Source organism: Rhopilema esculentum, chromosome 5 (assembly GCF_057945365.1).
Source record: "Rhopilema esculentum isolate cy_ngs chromosome 5, ASM5794536v1, whole genome shotgun sequence".
In the NCBI taxonomy this organism is placed as follows: domain Eukaryota; kingdom Metazoa; phylum Cnidaria; class Scyphozoa; order Rhizostomeae; family Rhizostomatidae; genus Rhopilema; species Rhopilema esculentum.
In genome coordinates this window covers 3,805,423-3,825,939 of record NC_142819.1, presented here as the reverse complement: position 1 = coordinate 3,825,939, position 20,517 = coordinate 3,805,423, and the positions used below count along the sequence as shown (strand labels likewise).

Genomic DNA, 20,517 nt, shown 5'->3' with positions numbered 1-20,517 from the left:
AGAAAGTATATATAAGGGTATTGTAGAGCTGCGTCCTAGGGAATCCTGTTGGAGCAGTAGGTTAAAGGCAGTCTGTCCCCTATTGCGCTCAACTTTATTTTCATGGGAGTTAAATTCATGCACAGTTGAGCAATATCGATAATTAAACGATTTAAACCAATCAGAGACAACATGGGTTCCAGATCTTTTGCATGAAATGGCTGTGTTCCCGTTGAAGTGAAGCTGTGGCTAGAAAAATTTTGTTCCCTGTTTAGTTTTTGCGACAGATATGTTAAGAGCGAAAGAAAATGCTTCCATTATCATCAGTCAATTCCAGTAATTAAATCTTATTGCCATTTCCAATAGCTTTTTGCTCGCAGTTTAAAATATCGTCCACTACCGCAGCTAGGCCAGCCAAATCCATTAAGGCTGGAATACCTATTGTTCATATAAGCCAATCATTGAGGGGACAGACTGCGTTTAAAGAATTACAAAAATTACAGAACAGGACAGCAAGAATAGTAAAATACAATGCTATTGATACATCTGCAGCACCTTTGATTGAAGAATTAAAATGGCCTACAATCTGGAATCTTATTCACCCAGAATCATAAGCAATCACCTATAGATGTCTGAACAAACCATCTCTAGAATACCTACCTCATCATTTCCAAATTGTCAGATTTCCAAACTCGCGTTCTACGCAACACTGGGTCTGACTTGCTAAGATCCCGGATGAGAACATGCATGAGAAAAAACCGTCGCCTATCTCGCAGCCAAAGTTTGGAATGAAAGCTTACGAGGGTCTCTAACAGTAAGCCGCTCTTATCTTCGTCCCTTTAATTTTTTTCATTTTATTACGAAGGAATTTTACTTATTTATTCAGTTTTATAAGAATTATATTGTAAAAAGTTTTTTCACAGGGGCAGTCATGAAGCAGACACTATCTTCTTAAATGTAACCTTGTGTAAATATGTTTAAAATAAAAAAAATAAAATACTAAGAAAAAATGGTCTTGCACTTCGCTCAGCTAATACAGATCTGAAATCACCAGCTCAAAAGACGAATGGTTGAAAGTGAATCTGGTATCTTTGGGCCTGGCTATGGGGCAGCTTGAAGAAGGGAAACTATGTAGCACCTTTCTTCTCTCAATGCCTTTCTTCTCTTTCAAGATGAAAAATGATCAGCTACTCTTTCCTTTTCCACATTTGTTTCAAACAAGTTTAAAAAATTGTCAGGCTAAGTTCTTAGCTACCATATTAAAAACAGTTCTTTCTCAACTCTTATACATTCACATAATTGCAAAAGGACATGAAAGATGAAAATAAATTTACTAGGTTTTTTTCTAAAATCTAAAATCTAGGGACTTTCTTTCTGCTTCTTCTAAAGTTCGTTCTAAACTGCTTACATGTCCTCTTATGATTGCATTATTATCCTCTCTTCCTATTTCTGCGTTTCAAGCCATTTCGGATTGTAATGACAACAAGAAACGATAGCTCTGCTGATTATCATGGAGTATATTTGTCTTAAGTTATTTTGTATTCAATAAATAAATTTATCTGTTCCCAATTAAAATTTCAAACATTGCGCCTCAACTCTACTTTTAAAATTAAGCCCTTTTTCAACACTGTTTTGAACTAATATTGTTTTTGCTAAGTTTAACAATTAAAGAGCGTCAAAAACTGCTAAGATTTATTGGCCTATTTTTATTGACATCGCAAATCTATTGGAAAATTCTTCAAGCTGAGTTAGATAGCCTGATCTTTTAAAAAGATTGTTTGCATTTGAATATATTGATTGTAGCTGTGAAAATTTTGAAAAATGCCATTGAGAATTTGATTGTGTTTAAGTGTATCCCACCTTAATGATGAAAAATGAAGTTGAATGACATGTTCAGCATCATACTGCTGCGCTTGTCTCCTCTTCAACCTCTCGCTGCTCCTTCTGTGCCGAAACATGCTTCTTTTTATCTAATTACCCCTCCATAGCTTTCTTCCTCCCAACGTACCCCTTATTAGCTACATTTACTGTACAGAAGTTTTTATTTTTAATAGGTGAATCTATTTTTTGCATGCAGAAATCTTTGTCTATTCATGGTGCTTTCATGATTTATTGATGATCCACTTTTGCATTGATAAGATTCATTCTGTAAACTTTAATCACTCTACTCATTAGGTTGTAATAACAACCAAATCATTGCTGCAGAACCAGCAATGTTTGAAAAGCAAATTTTTTAGTGATGATAAACAGTTTGCATCTGATACTACAACATTGTTTAAAATGAAGTTGCAGTTTATGATTAAAACATAGGGACAGGAATATCTTGTTGTTGTTATGAGGCAAGTATGCTCAAGCATTTCAGTTAAAAAAACGGCAAGGTTTTGCGAGTATGAAGCAATCTCACCCAATCGATGAATAATCAAGCATCAGTAAGGACGTAACTTGTGGTACCAGAAACACGGCAGCGGTGAGTGACAAGGTAAACGGTAACATTAACTTACAGTGACAAATTATCAAATGCATTCGTTTTAGTATGTGTGTTTTCAATATCATTGGCGTTTGTACTGCCAAATGAATCACTTATTAATTCTAATCTAGTAAATCTCATGTTTCACTTTTTCAACTCATATCCTTGTTTCAACTCAATTCAGCTGATATTGGTATGGAAAGGTCATAGACTCATCTGAACCAAAATCAGGGAGAAACCAACTGTTCTTTTGTGGCAAAGCATTGATTACTTTAAAAAAGATTGTTGTTGTCGTTAGCCTCCCTAAGAAGCTTGGATTGCACCCTACCTTCGGTTCGACTGAAAATGTTAACTTTTAAACAGTTTCTCTTTTCATTTTGCTCGGGTTTTGCTAACAAATTGTCACCCATTTAACCAAAATTGCTTTCAGTACAAAAGATCTCCTGGATTATAATAGTGTTCAAAATTAAGGTTTCTTGTAGGAGTTTAAATGACCTAGTGCTTCGTTTAGTTAACAATCACTTCTTAAATAAACAATCCAATAAGCATGAATTATTAAAATTTATGACGATATTTGCGCTGAATGATGCTCATACCTGTTTAATGCTATTTGAGTGCCATACACCACTTCACTGAATGTCACCAAGACAGTTTGTAAGCCACACGAAGCTAGAAATTTGAATAATAATCAGAAATGAATAGCAATAAATGTCTAAGCTACTTAAGAGATGCAGCAGTTTCTAGAAATAATTGTGTATACCGTCTATCGGCATGATTCCTAAAGCAATGGAGACATTATTAGGAGCACTATCATTTGAGAACAATGAAAACAAAACAATTCTTCATGAAAACAAGGGATAATAAAGGCTGAAGCTCCCTTCCTCCGAATGAGTACAAGAAAAGGGGTTGCTCGATGTATGTCCATATATAAAGCTATATATGTGGAATTATTGTCAATTGTGTATAAATGAATCGGCATTTTAATGACCAATAGGAACGTGGGACATTCAAAGGGACTGAAGCAAGGGCGGGAATTTCGAATATGTAGCGAGTGTTAACACATTTGTATTGTTATTAAGTGTGTTTACAAAGTTGGCGAAAATTATTTGAACGTTTCCAGGTTTGGCAAAATTGTTGCATAATGCTTGCAGGGACTTCTCTGGGGTTTATCCAACACCATTAAAAATTCTTTAGACCCCATATTTTATAAAGAAAGGGCAAATATGCTCGATAAGGTACTTTGGTGTGGAAATATCATAGAAACAATGATTGGAAGATTGATAGATGTCTGAGATCAACCCAACAGTTACAAGCATTATCAATTAACAACCTTGGGATCAGTGGCATCGCCAGCTCAAAAAACTGGGGTGAACGAAGACAAATTTTCTCGGCCACGCTCTTCAGACTCTTGGAAAGGTCCTTTCTTGTATTTTTTCATCTATTTCCTAATTTAGTACAGTAATTTATCTTTTTTCTATCTTTGGGCGCGCAAATTTCTCAATCATCTTTTTTCATATTGGTAGCTTTTTTGCAAGTGCGAGCTTTTTTGCAGCCTCCCTTCCGAAACCCCCCATGTCCACCCCAGTCCACCCCGTGGCGATGCCACTGCTTGTGATATGTGACCACATTTTATTAATGAAATAGTTGAATAACCGAGTTTAAGTAATTTTTACACTCGCAGCTGAAAATTTTACAAAATTAAAAGGTCGGTTGCTGACAGTTACGAACGAAATATTCCCCTTCTTAATAAAGTCATTGCACTGCCGTGAGATCGTTGTGCTGGAATCGTTTTGTCAGTACTGGTCGTTAAGAATCGTTAGGCATCACAGACTTACTCCTTCTGCAAAGGTTGATAGTGGAATCCAAACTTATTGCGTTTGGTAAACTTACTGCGTGATAGCATTCCCAATCGTTTATCAGTACACTGTAAATCTGCGAAACGCATTTTGATAAAGGGCCATATTTCTGTTTTGTGATCAAGCGAAAATGCTCTTTGTCTACTCAAAAACACAAATTTCCAGATAGGTTCCATACTGATTCTTTCTTTTTATAAAAATAACTTTTGTATTTCTTTTAGGGTCAATTTCCTTTTGAGAAAACGGGGCCTACAATTTTCTATGATGCAAAAGATGATATTCGTTTGTCATCATCATAATCGTAATTATCAGTTTTGTCATCCTCGTCATCTCATAATCATTGTCATCAAATTTGACATAATCGTCATCATCGCTATCATTTCATAACATCGAGGTACCATTCCTTTTCATTGTTCGTACGTTGCAAAAGCCGTGCTATTTTTATGTACGAAGAATGAGTACAACGGCTTCCCATTTTCCTCTAATTAGTGTCCCGCTGTTGATGGTTTTGATAATATTTATTTTGGCCATGCCAAAAGAGAAATTGGCATAGCTTCAAAGGAAGCTGCAGCACCAGCAATTCAGCATTTGTGCACTCGTGCAATGGAAGAAATGGCTATTGTGGGAATTAAGGTTTTCTATTCGATAAAATTTTCAATTATTAACAAAGCTATTTGACACCGCTGACAATCTCCATGAAGCTCTTCTCACATCATTGGTTGAATTACAATTAGCTGATTTGTCAATTGAAGAGTGCCTAGATGCACGTATGTCATGAAGAAATTTCCAGAATCTGTAACGCAGTTAAAATGTTCACCTCAGAATCTTACTACAATGATCAAAAGCCACATTTTCTAACGATAAAACTTCGAATGAAACAATAAACACTTCAAGTTTGCGATATCTCTGCATATAATCATGAACTATTGTGAATAAATGTAAATGTCTGTGAACCAGCATTAATTACCAAGAAGCAGTGTTGCAGCAGAGAATCATCTTGAGTCATAATAAATCTGCAAAAGTCATCGTGAATCAGCTCAAATGATCATATATCTCTGTAAATCATTGCAAATCGGCATACCGTAAAAGCTCTATTAATTCCCCCTTCTATTAAGTCCCCCTTTTATTAAGCCACAACTGTATTAAGCACTATTACCACGCCAAATTTTAAAATAAGCCCCCTTCTCTCTATCAAGACCCCCTCTTTAGCCCTTGATGTTATGCATTGAGTGGGTCTCTTGACGGGTGTGATGATGATAAGGTGATGTGTATTAAATGCGGCCTATGCAAAGATTTCCTTGTGCGCCTTAGAAGTAAAAAGGATACTGATGTCGATTCTTTCGAAGAAATTCTAGAGCATTGTGGCATTTTCATAATATGTTTTATTTTGAATAATTAATTAGCCCCCTTTAAAAGAAGCCCCCTTTCAAATTAGCCTCCCTCTAGGACAGAAGAAAGTAAATAAGCCCCCCAGGGCTTAATAGAGCTGATATTCTATCTTTATAAACATCTTCATAGAATAGCCCAATCTTTCTTGCTACCGCACTTTAAGAAACTCATATTACGTACCAGACACCTATTTCGAACATAGCCATTGGGACCCTATGTTCAAATAAACTAGTCTCGGTCGGTCACATAAATTGGAATGGTCGTGAAACACTTTATTAGCATCTGCAAATCATTTTCACTGTCAATTAGATCTCCCAACAAGCGATGGCAAAATTTCTCCGATACTCAATAAGTTCTATCGTCTTTAGTCTATAACTTGAGACATCTTGAACTTGTTTGGTGTTTTAGCCTAACGCCAATGATACTTATAGAGTTTTTAAGTGTGACGTGAAAGAAAATGCTTTTTGTAGTTTTTTAGTTTTGACTATAAAGCCTAAAACAACATCATAATATTGCTATCCAAAATCAGTCAAATATGTTAAAACTTTGGAGAGATATTGCCAATAATAAATGTGGAATTTTCTAGCAGATTACAATTGAAATTTAACGTACTAAAGACATCACATACGAATCACTCACAACACTACTCGGACGATGCTTTTACTTTAACTTCGTTAAAAAGGTTTAAAAACAGAAACCAAATTACAGTGACATGAAGGGAAAAAAGCTTGTGCTCATGTGGCCATGTCACAATCTATACGTATCCCATTTCCCTTTTTTATACATAAAAAAGTATTTCATGATCCTCTTTCAAATTATGTGACAAGACACAAATCAAAGTATTGTGACGTCATAACTACAGCACCTACAATATTCGTAGGAAATCTAGATTTTATTAATTTCAACTTGAATGAATTTGAACCGGAATAATCATCTACATTTTTTGTTCTCTAAATACATATACATTTTTAGTCCATTAAAACTTTATTTTCTACAATTTCAGATGGACATGCTCCTGATTGTTTCAATATTGGTGGTGCTAGTATATAGCACAGAGCAAGTTAACATCACTATTGGTATACCGAATCTTACTCCTTTTAAGTCATTCACAGGCACTATGCTGGGGAGGGGGGGGGTCAGCATCAATTAAAAGATGTTCGAGATCAATGTACTAAGTTAATAGGCAATCGTAATTTCGTAAATATGTACAATGCTTGCCAATTTCTTGGTACTAGTAATTTTTTTTGAATACCGTAATAATTTGATAAGCCCCCTTCGAACAAGCTCCCCTCTAACAAGCCCCCCTCTGGTTTGCACAAGCCTCCAAATGAATTTATTAAAGTCGAACTCCTTCAATAGATCTTCAAAAAATAAAGTTTCATAAGCAAATAATTTCAAAGAAAGAAAGCATTGAAACAAACGGAAAAAGAAGAAAACAATGAAACAAATATAAGCAAAGAGAGATTATTTCTACTTCATCTTCTTTATCCTATATTCTAAGATTGAATACTTGACAATTTTAAAAGCCAAAATATTTTAGTAAAATGCATACATTCTTTACAAATCAAGATTTAGTTTACATAAGCCCAACAGTTTACGACCTGTAGAAATCTTTCTTATACATTGGCGATACTTCACTTCTTTAACAAATAGATTGCCAATATCCCTCAGTAACTATTTTTTTGTGGTGCAAACACATCAAATCTGAGTAAAGATTAGATTTGTTTACATAAGCCCAACAGTTAATCAAGATTTAGTTTACATAAGCCCAACAGTTTACGACCTGTAGAAATCTTTCTTATACATTGGCGATACTTCACTTCTTTAACAAATAGATTGCCAATATCCCTCAGTAACTATTTTTTTGTGGTGCAAACACATCAAATCTGAGTAAAGATTAGATTTGTTTTTCTTCGTCTCAGTGCATGACCATTAACAAAACTTTTATGCTTTGATTGTCAATTAAGCCTGTGAACTTCCACTTCCAGGACTGTTTCATGACGACATCATCCCAGATTTGTTTTTAAACAGAACACTGCAGCAAACGATTAACCAATACAATGTAAAATTTGACGTCAGAAAGTTTAACACTTCAAGCATGACAAGCAAATCCATTGAAATCTTAAGTGAGTATGAACTGTCCTGCTTACTATCAAGTAAACACTATCATAGTTTACAACAAAGACCGATGCTTGCATTACTTAGATAACAATACAATATTTAGATTATTACGTGCCTTAAGATTGCAATAATCGCAAAACTCGGAGTAAAAACTTAGAACCGTCCTGTTCTAAACACCGAAGACAAATTAGGTTCGCCTAGTTGGGATGTTAATTTCAGCGTTAAGTTTTATTTCTTTTTCTTAATACACTGGGTGGATAATCGATAGAAAAGTTTCAATTTTAATTCTTTGCAGACATTGATGGTTTCGAAAGGATGTCTTTCATCATTGATACTGCAGTAAGATCAAAGGTACCCAAAGGGGCAGCAAGGATTCTTCATGTCCCATTAATAGAGACTGGATCATTGCTTCATTTTAAAACCATTCCCAACAGAGACGACTCTGGCAATCGAAAGGAGCTTTCCATGATCCCAGATGCTCACTATCGAAGCACAGTGGCTGCTAAATTTCTACATATGCTATCATGGACACACGTTGTCGTCGTCTTTCAGGGTACGCTTGTGATAATGATTAACTTTGCTTTCTTTATGAGTGATTACATATTATCATTGCAATTAATGTATCACTATGTTGAAATTACGTTCTTTGATTCATTTCTTGATGATTGTAACTGTACCAAAATATACTGGAACATCATGCTACCATGATACACAACCAATGATCATGAATCAACTACCTGGGCGATCACCAACCATACAACCACCAATAAATACCGATCATCAAGCAACAAAAATCATAAATCACCAATCATAAGCCATCAACATCTCAACTGACTGCTAATCAACATTGCCATTACTTTTTTTACAGTGAAACGTATAAACGACCTGGATCATTTCATTCGGTCTTTTGCCAAAGGAACCGTGCTGGCAATTCTTCCTGTTGAAGAAAATCTGAATGGCTCTATCACACATCATTCAGTCGCTAGAATCAAATCACTGGCAACAGGCAATTTCAGTGCAGTTCTTCTGATCTACGATGAAGCTGGCCTCCCGGAGCTTTTTCAATTGGTATATGATATCGCAATTAATTATTTTAAAAAAATACGAAAATCCACTTAGACGTCGTTGCAGCATTGGGACAAGCTTCGTAGTAAGCATTTCTTTTGAAAATTTAATCGACATATTTGTTTCATTTTACAGATTCGTTCGGATGATGTTGATCTTTGCTCAGTGAGGATAAACATTCTGTTGCTAGATCTGGTAAATAACATTCAATAGTTTATATATGTTTATTACATCCTTTTTTACCGAAGACAGACAACAAAGTTTTGGATATTTACTGCTATTTTTAGCTAGTTTCAGATTTTAAATAACATTTTGGATAATTTTTTCGGTTGAATTATAGAGATATGCTTTTTTGCATAAGGATGATGGGATAAATAACATTTCAGCTTAAATAAATCGCTTGTCATAATATGGACTTTGTTTTTGTGTTCAAATTTTGTATCCCAGACAGCCCAACTACTTTTACACACAAACAGCATACTGTAAATGTAGGTTCTGCAACTCTCCATAAGCTTTCTGCAAGTGATACAAACGTGCAGAGGCTACGAAAGTATTGTATGTATCTGCCATCTCATAGTGCCTCCTTTACTACTGTTTCTTTCAATGAAGATACTGTATATTGAAAAACTATTCTCACTTTTGCATGACTACAGTTCATTTGCGTATAGATTTATTTTCATTGTTGTTGTTAAAAAGACTTTATGCTGAAGAATAAACGTGAATAATGAAACTGACGAATGCCGATGAATAAATTTACTCCTGATTGTAAAGACAAGGCATAACAATTTTTTTAAGCTACTTACCACGAGTATTATGAATATTCTAGGCTAAATTTAGGCCCGCTTGAAGAAAAACAATTTATAGATGTTTGATTATCATTAAATAGTATGAAATAAGATTGAACAAATACCATTCATCCTGATATCCAGTCGCTAAAGTTTCTTAGTTTTCCGTGCTTAATTGTAGATCTTTAGAGACAAACTGAATGTCTGCAACCTGCACACTGTTGTTGGCCTTCAAGTTCCGATGAATGCAAGCTCCGAGGGAAGTACCCATCGATCACATCTAGAGGTTCTTGGTGCCGATCCAACTGTAAGTTTCTGCTTCTTAACTGAAAAAGAATGAAAACGTAGAATAACTTTGAATCCTAGACTCCGTTTACACGAGAGAAGTTGGTCTGAACTAAACTGGATCGGATCCAAACTGGATCGGATCTAAACAGGATCGGATCTAAACTGGATCGGATCTAAACTGGATCGGATCTAAACTGGATAAGATTTATAGGATCGGATCTAAACTGGATCGGATCTAAACTCGATAAGACTAATACTAGATTGGAACTATATTTAATCGGATCTAATCTTGATATCATTAATTTATTTTGGTCCGCTACGATATTTTGGTCCGCTATTTGATGTACTTTAATACGCTTTAGAGAAGGCTCAAATTCAGATCTTACCCTTTTTTACATCGTGTTTACGCGTGAACTCGATTCAAAAGTAAAATCCTCGAATAGGAGAAATTGGTTGTTGGAGCAGCAAATGGATATGATCAACATAAGCATGCATCATTCGTTATACATAAAAAGGATCGGATCTACGAGGTCCCTTACGGACAAAAGGCTTAACAATACAAAAACTAGATGTACTGGATCCGGCCTACTTTCTCTCCTGTAAATGTAGCTTATAGCTTAACAATCATGTCTTGATCACCTCAAAAATATTATAGTTCCATTTGATTTACTGGCTTCAAATAAATTATTCTTCTTTCATTGACAAAAATGTTTTAAGACGACATTCCAATCGATCATAAAATCTTATCTCATTCCAAACAGAAACAATGTTGTGTCTTCTCTTTGATAGCTACAATGACTTCTTACTTGGGAGAATGCAAAATAAAAATTCTATGGCTAAGAAGAGATTTTAGCTAAGACAGAGCAAGATTTGATTTGTTTTGGGTGTTTTCAAAAAGTATTTAACAAGATGAAAGGGGACTTTTCATTTTCTTCATACCTTCTCAAATCTGGTTCTATAATTTTTTAATGATTTCCCTCCATAAAGCTTGGAAATCTGCTTCTTTACGATGCTTTGAACTTGGTTGCAAATATCACAAGCAATCTTGCCAGCTCAGATCGTTGGTTGTCTCTAAGAAGAGATGAGAAAGGCATTATCCAATCCATTCGAATTGCGAACACTGCCAATTTTACTGCAGCATTGCAGCAGGTATGGCTAGGATGTCTTCAAAGTCCTTTCTTTCTATTTCGTCTTTTCGCTTTGCCCTCAAAGGAAATGCTCAGACAGAATAGAGTTCTCACGTGATGTGATCATTTAGACTTTTTATGCCACCGCACGAGCAAAGACACGTTCCTCTTCAAAACACAGTTAATTGGTCCCTGTTCATAACTTTATGAACGATGTCTAAATAGCAACGATCTTCTAACAGTGATCTCAGTAAATTATTAACACACTAACACAAATAATTGATTTTCAATTTTTCGAGATATATTTTATCGTGTTGTTTAAGGTTTTATAGAAAAATTAAAAAGTTCTTGAATAATTCTCTCTAGAATAATTTAGAACGATTTAGAAATTTCCTAACTTCCTTCTCAATGCAAATCTTTGTTCCGCAACTTCAGGGAAAGTTTGACGGTGCAAGTGGTAATATAGAGTTCAATGCAAATAGAACACGTGTGAACATGCCACTTAATCTAGTCAATGTTAAGAAGAACAACCTAGTAAAGGTGAGAAATTTAGTTTTGTCTTCTAATTCCAATTAGATTAAAGCTTATGGAAATTTCTGCTGTATTGGGCTAATTTTGTATGACAGCAATTTTACATACCATACACGTTTCTTTTTTTAAAAAAAGCCCAAAAAACTTTAGGTTCACTTTTTCGAAATTGATAAAAAATAACCTTTAAAAAAACTTTAGAAATCTTTGCAATTTCTAGTTTTGATTTTCCAAATCGCTCAGTCCACCACTACATACTGCAAAACTGCACTTGACAAGCAGGTCTCTGGGTCTGTTAATACTTGCTTTAAAATCTAACTTTTAAATGCATCTTAAACCTTAGTTTTTAATAAAAAAATACGTAAATAATTCGGTAGAAATGTAGGAAAAAAGAAACTGACACATGGATATAGTTACCCTTGATAAAACTAGGTATTCCAACAGAGTCTTCCATATATTCTTCAATCTTTTGGTTTTGAACTCGGTTTTCGCCTAATTATTCATCAATCATTTCAGATAGGCACTGTAACAGAAAACACAGATATCAAACTAGTGAAAAACCCAAGAATGAACATTGAATACCACTTAAATAGCATTCTTATCAATGATCATATAAAAGTGGTCACTGCTGAGGTGAGCTGAATTCATTTTAAAGTTTCCTTATTAAATCTCGCTACAAGAATCAAATATTAGTTTCCTATGAAAGCATTTCCTATGAAAATATTTGATAGTTTCCTATGGAAGTATTTCTGAGATTTCACTGCATTTATAAACTTGAAATCTTTTGAGACAATTCGCACCTTTTTAGCATGATAAATAAATTTATCTAGTCTGTGCATTTACATTGCCGAATGTAGCGACAAAACTGTACTTAAAGACACTTTGCCTGCACATGTTATAAATCAGAACGCTTAGGCAAACAAGACATATTGAAAACAAAGACATGCCCTTGGAAAGCTCCTACCCTCCTTTACTGAATTTTGAACAATTCAAGAGAGGATCTCTTCCATTTGGCTAAGAAATACAGAGACGGATTTACCGTAGCGTGTAGGGGTGCATCACCGACCCCTCATGACTTTGTTTCCATAGGTAGCAATATTTCGCTTTGGTTCGGTAAAAGCATTTTTTGTGGTCAACAGTAACATTATAATGCAAAGATTTTCTTTATTCATCTTGTTATCTTCTTTACTTTAAAGTAAAAAGCTGAATTTTCTAGTCACCTGAAGGGCGTGGTACCAGAATCAAATCATTATCTAGCACCTCCACCAATCCTTGCCGCTTAAATCCATCCTTTAAGAAGCGAGTATAATTTATTGGGCTGTATATAGAGTAAACAAAGACCATTACGTAAATATTCTTTGTCACGTGGAAACTGTGACAAATGGCGATCTCAGTTTAAACAGGCGAAATTATTTTCAAAAAATCACACAGAACTTGGAAGTGCCAGATCCAGGTATGACTGCACCTCTTTCCGGCTTTCTCAGTAGGCCTAAATGTTATCATTGATAGCAACTTCTTTTAATAAATATTTTTAATCAAATTACTTGCAGACAGAGCCTTTTACATTTGTAACCAAGAACCCGAACGGCACGGTTAGTTACAGTGGTCTCTGCATAGACATTCTGGACAAATTGGCACAGATGATGAATTTCACTTACTCTATCTACTTAGTAGAGGACGGTGAATACGGTAGGAAAGACGGTGACAAATGGACTGGCATGATAGGTGATGTACTTTACAAGGCAAGTAGTTTTATCAATTTCTTCATTATTGCGTAATTTGTGCACAGGGTGTGATGTTAAGATTGACATATGAGATAATGTTAAATCCTAAAATATTATGGTGCAAGAGTTTATGAATGACAGAAGATTTGAAGCGGTTGAGGCTGCAGTATTCAAAGAAAGCTTTGCCCAGTAAGAAATGAGGACATTTCACCTCATTTCTCTCATTAAAACTCTAAGGCACTAAAACTTTATTAATAAGCTCATTCTACCTGATTTCTTTATGAATCTTCAATTGGATAGCCAGAGGAACAGGGTGATTGCACCTCTCCAATTCGATTTAAAAAGGAAAAATAATTTCATATTGCATTTCTCTATTTTTCCTTAGTAAAAATATTTGGCTCATTATCATCGTAAAAATTTGTTTCTTTTGCAGAAAGCTGACATTGCAGTTGCGTCTTTAACAATAACATCCACCCGAGAAGAAGCAATAGAATTTACGCGGCCGTTCATGGAACTACAAAACGCATATTTGAGGAAACGGTCAACCACGGTGCAGTTCGACTATCTACAGTTCCTAAAGCCATTTACGACAAATGTGTGGATTTTAACTGTTATTGTCGTTTTAATCAGTAGCATCGTCATATATTTCGTTGATTACAATAGCCCTTTTGGATGGCGGCAGTCTGATTTAGTGTCAACAGGAAAGTATGGTGATGAATTTAGCGCAGCCAATAGTATCTGGTTTTGTACTGCGTCGTGGCTGCTGCAAGGTGGAGATAATACTCCGAGATCTTTGTCAGGTAAGATTGACACCTCAAGCAAGGGTACATTGACACTTCATGTAATACAGAGCGCTATGAAGCGTTTAATCGTATGTCCAGTGCCACCAACAGGTTCTGGAGGCCCTGGGAAACCCGGAAGTGCGACCACACCCTTTAGGTTAGCTTTAATTGGTTCATTCGTTTAAATGCTTTACTATTTTCAGGCATAACTTTGTTACTTTTGGTTAAATCCATTTTGAAACAGAATTCGTTACTTTATGAGGCTTTCTAGACCTCGAGACCCTAGGTAAATTTGCCTCCCTTGCCCTCCTCCCCTCTCGGTGACTCTGCGTACTAAAAAGGAAGATAGCAGTGATGTATTTGCGTGTCTTCAGAATTTCATGGCAACATGTCCATTCGATTTTAAAGCCTCGGAAGTACATTCATTCAAATCCTTGGTGCAGTTTGTAAAACAGTAATTCATCTCGATTTACAAAGTGACAGTTTTTCTAAGCAATCTTAGTGTAAAATGACAAACTGGTCTCTTTTAGAGGGAAACATTTGCTACCTTGATATCTTTTAGAATTTCATAAATGTTTTGCATTTTAGGGAGGCTTTTCGTTTTCGGGCTTTGGTTTGCAGTTCTCGTTGTCACTTCAACGTATACTGCCAATATGGCGGCTTACTTCACATTCGCCAAAGCAAAAGCAGAGACTGGTGACTTAGAGGCGTTGCTGAAGGAGGGTGTTTCATTCATCATAAAGCCGCACATTGCAATAGATCAGTTTTTGAAAAGTTCAGAATACAAAGTCTACCAAGTGATTGCCCAGAAAATACAACAAGAAAAAACCTACGCAAACCGATCCGTAGGCCTAGAAATGTTGCAGAGGGATTCAAATGCAGTTATGCTTTCAGAGACGCCATACGTAGAGTGGAGTGTAAACAAAGGATTATGTGACATTCAAATAGGTAGTATTTGTTACTCTATAGTATATAGAATGTATATATGCCTTCATAGTAATAGATTTCGCATTAAAAACAGCTAAACTGGGCATAAAGTAGCATTTGAAAAACTTATAAAAAAAATGGAATTGGGTAAAATCACCATACATTTGGAGTTAATAAGCGAGAAAAAGGGCATATCGTTGTCTGCAAAAAAGGCCCATTCGGGCGGACAAAGGGTATTGTTTGACTGAAATTGGCCCCAGCAGAAGCTGCCCCGCATTTACTGGCTAACATGCATCACTGACAGTAAAATTCAATAATATCAAAAATTACTTCGGATTTTATTTGCCGTTCAATATTTCTCAATCAGAGTGTAAATATTTGTTTAGAATTTTCGTTTTCCTTTCCGACACGCAGTTGTTGCCCTCTTGAAGCCCTGTTACGTTGTGGGTCAACATAGTATAATCAAAGTTAATGCCTCTGAAACATAGGATTTTTGAAGAGGGGGAGGGTAGGGGGGTGGGCTGTGCATGTAAAAAATTAATTTTCTGTTTTACCTAATTCTCAATGCTAATCAGCTGCTCTTCTTTTGACAGTGAAAGGAATTCTTCCATCACGCGGCTACGGTTTCCCTTTGCGAAAAGGATCGCCACTTCAGCAGAAGCTTTCAATAGGCATTTCGCACCTTGAAGAGTCGCGGTTTCTGCAGGATAGAATCAATTATTATTGGAAAGAGCTGAGTGTATGCAAGCCCTCCTCAGAAAGTAAGAGTTATCAATTTAACAACATACCTATGAAATTGGTCCTAGTTAATTCGTGAAATTGAATATAAATAAGGCACTGTAATTGTTGCAATACATTTTCTTTGAAACATCTAATGATGTGCTAACATTTGAAGTTTGCTGTCAGCTTCAGAGGTACAAAGGACTAAGTCTGATATCTATGGCGTCAATTTAGATAGACAACAGAAAATAAAAGAGTATGACAAGGTTCCTGTCTCGGCCTTTTTATATTCTTTATCCTAAACAACTTTCCTTTGACATTTAAAAAGGCGAAGTAAAGAAATGGAACAGATGTTTGTTGTCAAGAATTCCATAGCATCGAATCTTAAAGGCAATTAGCAGATACTAAAGTGGCTCAAGCCGTCTGTCAATCATTAAGTGACCAATCAATGAACGCGAAATCGCTTAGACGCTTATTGATTGGCTGATTTTGATTGGCAGTCAAAGCTGCAATTTCTAAATTGAATAAAACCGTCTAAAGGAAGTTTGATAATAGAACGGGAGACTCTGAGACACCATTTGTATTAGGAAAATAAGGCATTTCATGGTAGTTCTTTCAAGTCAATATAAATGTTGTTTACTATCATGGTTTTCGTAATAAATTTTTCTTCTTTTTTATCTTTAGCCTGGTCCGATGGGAGAATCAGGCCTGAGCAGCTTGTAGGTGTATATGCCTGCTTATTGATTGGAATCACAATTTCGTTTCTGCTTTTGTTTCTGGAAAAGTGGTGGAAAATACAATCACTAAGAAAGAAACGAGATGAAGACAAGTGAGGAATCTAAAATGTCTTTAAAAATGTTCTTCAAGCTACAGATCTTCAAACATGTTCGAATCGGTGGAACGTTTTTTGAGAACACGGGCATTTTTTAACACTGCTACAAATTTTTTGGCTAAACTAATCGAGTTATGATCAATAAAATGGGCAAGACTTTTTTATTGAAGTGCTTACTAAGGGGATGTCGATTATAGCTCTAAGGATAAAACTGCTGCCAATAAACATGTTTATGGCAACATGTAAAGATAATTTTACACAGTCAAAAACAGGAAATTGAGGGATTAAAAGGGTACTTTGACAAAAAGCCTGGTGAAATTATTGTAATCATTTAAAGGCACTAGCAGCTCGTTTAAGATCGAGAAAACATTGAAGATTAGCCGATTGGCTCCGTAACAATAGGTCTATTGTATGATCTAACCAGTGGGAATATAGCTGGTCAGCGAAATGCGTCGGAATATAGTGCCTTTAACTCATTGCCAAAATAAGCATCAAGTAGAGCCAGCCCAATATAAATCGATCTGTATACAAAAAGTTCCTCCATTTTCTTTGTAAACGAAGATTCTTTTGAAAATTCTAACGTTTTACCAATCTTGTTCTTTGTAGTACAGGCACAGTAAACAAAAGTTCATGCTGTTCAATTTCAATACAAGATACAAGGATTTAAAGAAAGGAGCGAACATGGTAGATTTTCCTAATTTGAAAACTTTTCAAAAAGTAGCGTAAAAAGAGTCTGCTGCAACGACTTAACGAATGGAAGCTTGATAACTTGCTATACCCTTCTTGCTTTTAATTTCATAGCCTACTCCAAGGAAAATAAGCTGCGGAGGCGTACCTTTGTTTATTTTAGGAGAAGGACAATAGTCTATTGTTCAAAACAATAGAAAGTCATTGGGACTGCAAGGGTAATCCCCCCTAATAAGTATGTTAAAAAAGGCCCTTGTTTTTTATTTTTCATAGTAAATGCTTCACGTGATAATTTTGCTAAATTTTTGAAGGAAAGTGGTATTGAAAGAAATTTTGTTATTTTGCAGGAACAATTCTGGAAAAGATGAAAAAGTTTGATCATAGTATGACTATCATACCTTTGGGGGAGTAGCTGAAATACTGGTAGCATAATGTATCATTTTTAAATTCTCTTGGCTAAAATGATTAATTTTTTTAACCTTTTTAGCTTGGATACACGTCGTATAAATAGCCATCAATCTTATTGACAGAAAGATCAAAAATTCAATGGCATTGCCATTCAAAGATGCTAAAAAACAGGGCCAGCCAACACTACGAATTTGAAAGTGGGTGGGGGGGCAAGCTTCTGTCACCTTTTATGACAGCATGGAAATTATTTGCTTTGCAAAATTTGGGGAGCGTGGGCCCTGGAAAATATGTTGATAGTTGAAATTGAGGCTATAATGTTTTTTATAGACTCTCATTGAACATCCATGAATCTATAATACAGCTTTGAAATATAGTAATTGAGGTTCATTAAACCAACAGGGTATCTTGAACCATTTGGGTAAATTGAACCCCTAAATAGCAAGTGTAAAATGCATTTGAGACCTTTTTTTAGAAAATGATCGAGAAAAAGCTTAATGCCTTTCTATGTAGAAAATATAACAGCTAACATTAGCTCAAGTTTCTGAATGGCATTATGACATTCGCTAAATTTTAGACTAGTTGAAATGAAAGAAAATAAGCAATCTGAAATGTGCTAGCAAGGCCTATGATTAAGAATTTAGGACAACAGATAGCCCTCAAATGCTTGAACCTTTAATGTCAAAGTAATGTAACCAGGCCGTTTGACCACGCAGAAGATCTCAATTATTGTTTTAAATATCAAATAACTTTGTATATTTACTCCTTTCTTTTGTCATTTGAAGACGTTTTGAAATTCACGACTTGATATGAAGTAATAACATTAGAAAATAAATTCTTTAAAGTAAACATTTAATAAAAAAGCTACAAAAATGTTAAACGGGCAGCATTTAACCTTTTTAAACAATGTATTTCTAATTTCATGGAACCAAACTTTACAATGGATGGTTTTAATATTTATATACATCAAGAACATGCAGTATTGATTGCTTTTATTAGAGTAAGATATCTATTTATTGACGAAATATTTCTGTCTTTTTTCTCTACCCTGTTGCTACCAAATAAAGATTAGGATCACTGATGCAAGAAAACGAACAAAAATACTATTTATTTGCACAAAAATTATTTTAACTGCTTTTGTAAGAAAATGGTCAAAAAGGTATTTTCTAAAGAAATAAATGTTTTAGTGTAAACTTCTTATTAAGTACCACTAACCGGTGAATGGAGAGATAAAGCTTTGGGCCTAAAAGGACATCCTAGAGGTCTGGCCCCAAATTTGGCATTTCAAAATCATGCCAGTCGATACCCAACTTCAAGAAGTTTATTAATACATCCACAGTCACACAATCTGGTATTTCAAAAATTTCATTTTATATTATCAACTAGCAGAAATGTTGACAATTTAAACAAATCTATCAAGCTTAACAAGTAATTTTGGAGGAAAATGCATTCACGTTGCTATAAAAATACATTTTGTTAAGTACAAAAACCAAAAATCTCCACACAGCCAGTGCTACAATCTTAAAAGCATCGGTGCATGGCCAAACTGGAGAAAGCAAAACGGGTGAGATACTACGATGTTTAATAACTGAAAACATTGTTTAATAACCTTCATTTAACACATGATACGCTATGTTCCAGTGTTTTGAAAAGAAAGCGCTGCATATTTATAATTTGCTTTTGTTATGGATAAGGAAATTTGTGCATGACTCTATATGCCTAACTTTAGGCTTGTTTTTAAACCAATGAGAATTCGATGTTGAGCAGTCAGTCGAGTGTCACGAGTTATGACCCACAAAGAATCTGTATTCAACACTTTTTTAAAGCCATAGTCATTCTATTACACGTGACCTAAAGCTGAATGCTGAAACAATTGTCAGCCTCAGCCTCTCGTTAGATATCGAAAAATGTTGATTGGAGCGTTGTGAATGTAACTTTCACGGGACTATCAACATTGTTGAGGCGTAAGGGCAATGCCTTAAGTTAGATGAAACAAATGATTTGCTTATAACCGGAGTCCAAAGAATACAAATGTTTAATGCAGTTTTTCCTTTTTTGATGCAGTTCATAAGCAGTATAAACATGTCGGCTGTAGCATTTCTGAGTGACCATAAATTGGTGACCTGGTCGTGAGTTAGCAAACAAGCGAGAAATGTTTAGTAACTTGAATAACTCCCACCTGCTAACAGTCCTCGGTCAGTCGATCTACTCGAAAACCACAAAATTTCATTGCCACGGTGACTAACTCGTTGAATTATACAATTTTGTAATGATAACTGCTCAGAAATTTAAATTAAGTTGTGTTGGCGTTCGCTTCACCCGTCTCTATGGATACATTTTCATAATATTTGGGTCTCAACTCATTGAAAACGAATTCACACGGGCACGTGCGTGTACACGGAAGCGTTACGTTTTCATAAATTTATCGTTACGGTGTAGGTGGAAAGCAAATGCTCAAAAGAATATTTGCATTCTCATTTTAAGAACGAATTCCTGTAGTTAGGGCCTAGATAATAACAGCTCGTAGCAGTTGTAACTCTTGACAGCTGTCCTGGTGAAGGACTTCGTCCTACTTGTCTTGTTTTATCTTCAAAACGAGGCAAGCGGTATTATAATGTAAAGGAGGTATGGGATAATGAATATCCTAACGAAGAAAATTTGGTTAACGGGAAAATGAGTCTTAACTGAATGAAAGTCCACTGGGTCCCAGGCCCCAAAAGTATTCATTCAAATAATATCGCTACTAGTTGTGATACCAGCATGAAAGTTGGAAGAGATTGGCAGCTTGATATGCTCAAAAAGATAACATGCAGACCCCAACTGAGAAATGCCTCC

At 35.4% G+C, this 20,517-nt stretch overlaps 1 protein-coding gene across 2 annotated transcripts; it reads left to right on the top strand.

The window, feature by feature from the left end:
- Positions 1-2,317: 2,317 nt before the first annotated feature.
- LOC135689502 (glutamate receptor 1-like) lies at positions 2,318-19,273 on the top strand. Of its 2 annotated transcripts, none has more exons than XM_089108515.1 (17): positions 2,318-2,446; positions 6,695-6,767; positions 7,680-7,817; positions 8,108-8,365; positions 8,681-8,880; positions 9,013-9,072; positions 9,844-9,969; positions 10,938-11,099; positions 11,513-11,617; positions 12,122-12,238; positions 13,156-13,347; positions 13,763-14,129; positions 14,700-15,059; positions 15,632-15,799; positions 16,443-16,587; positions 17,197-17,274; positions 17,625-19,273. In XM_089108515.1, the coding sequence occupies exons 2-16, from the start codon at positions 6,695-6,697 to the stop codon at positions 17,255-17,257; spliced, it is 2,532 nt and encodes an 843-aa protein (XP_088964641.1). In that variant the 5' UTR covers positions 2,318-2,446; the 3' UTR covers positions 17,258-17,274; positions 17,625-19,273. The 2 variants fall into 2 exon arrangements, with proteins under 2 accessions (XP_088964641.1, XP_088964640.1); XM_089108514.1 differs by having other exon boundaries at positions 2,318-2,458.
- The last annotated feature ends 1,244 nt before the right edge of the window (positions 19,274-20,517 follow it).

What these genes read in the sequence shown, in the direction of transcription:
- LOC135689502 (XM_089108515.1), top strand. Translation starts at nt 6,695, where the DNA reads ATGGACATGCTCCTGATTGTTTCAATATTGGTGGTGCTAGTATATAGC. An exon ending in CGTTGTCGTCGTCTTTCAGG is followed by an intron (nt 8,366 to 8,680) that starts GTACGCTTGTGA and finishes CTTTTTTTACAG; the next exon opens with TGAAACGTATAAACGACCTG. An exon ending in TCCCGGAGCTTTTTCAATTG is followed by an intron (nt 8,881 to 9,012) that starts GTATATGATATC and finishes TTCATTTTACAG; the next exon opens with ATTCGTTCGGATGATGTTGA.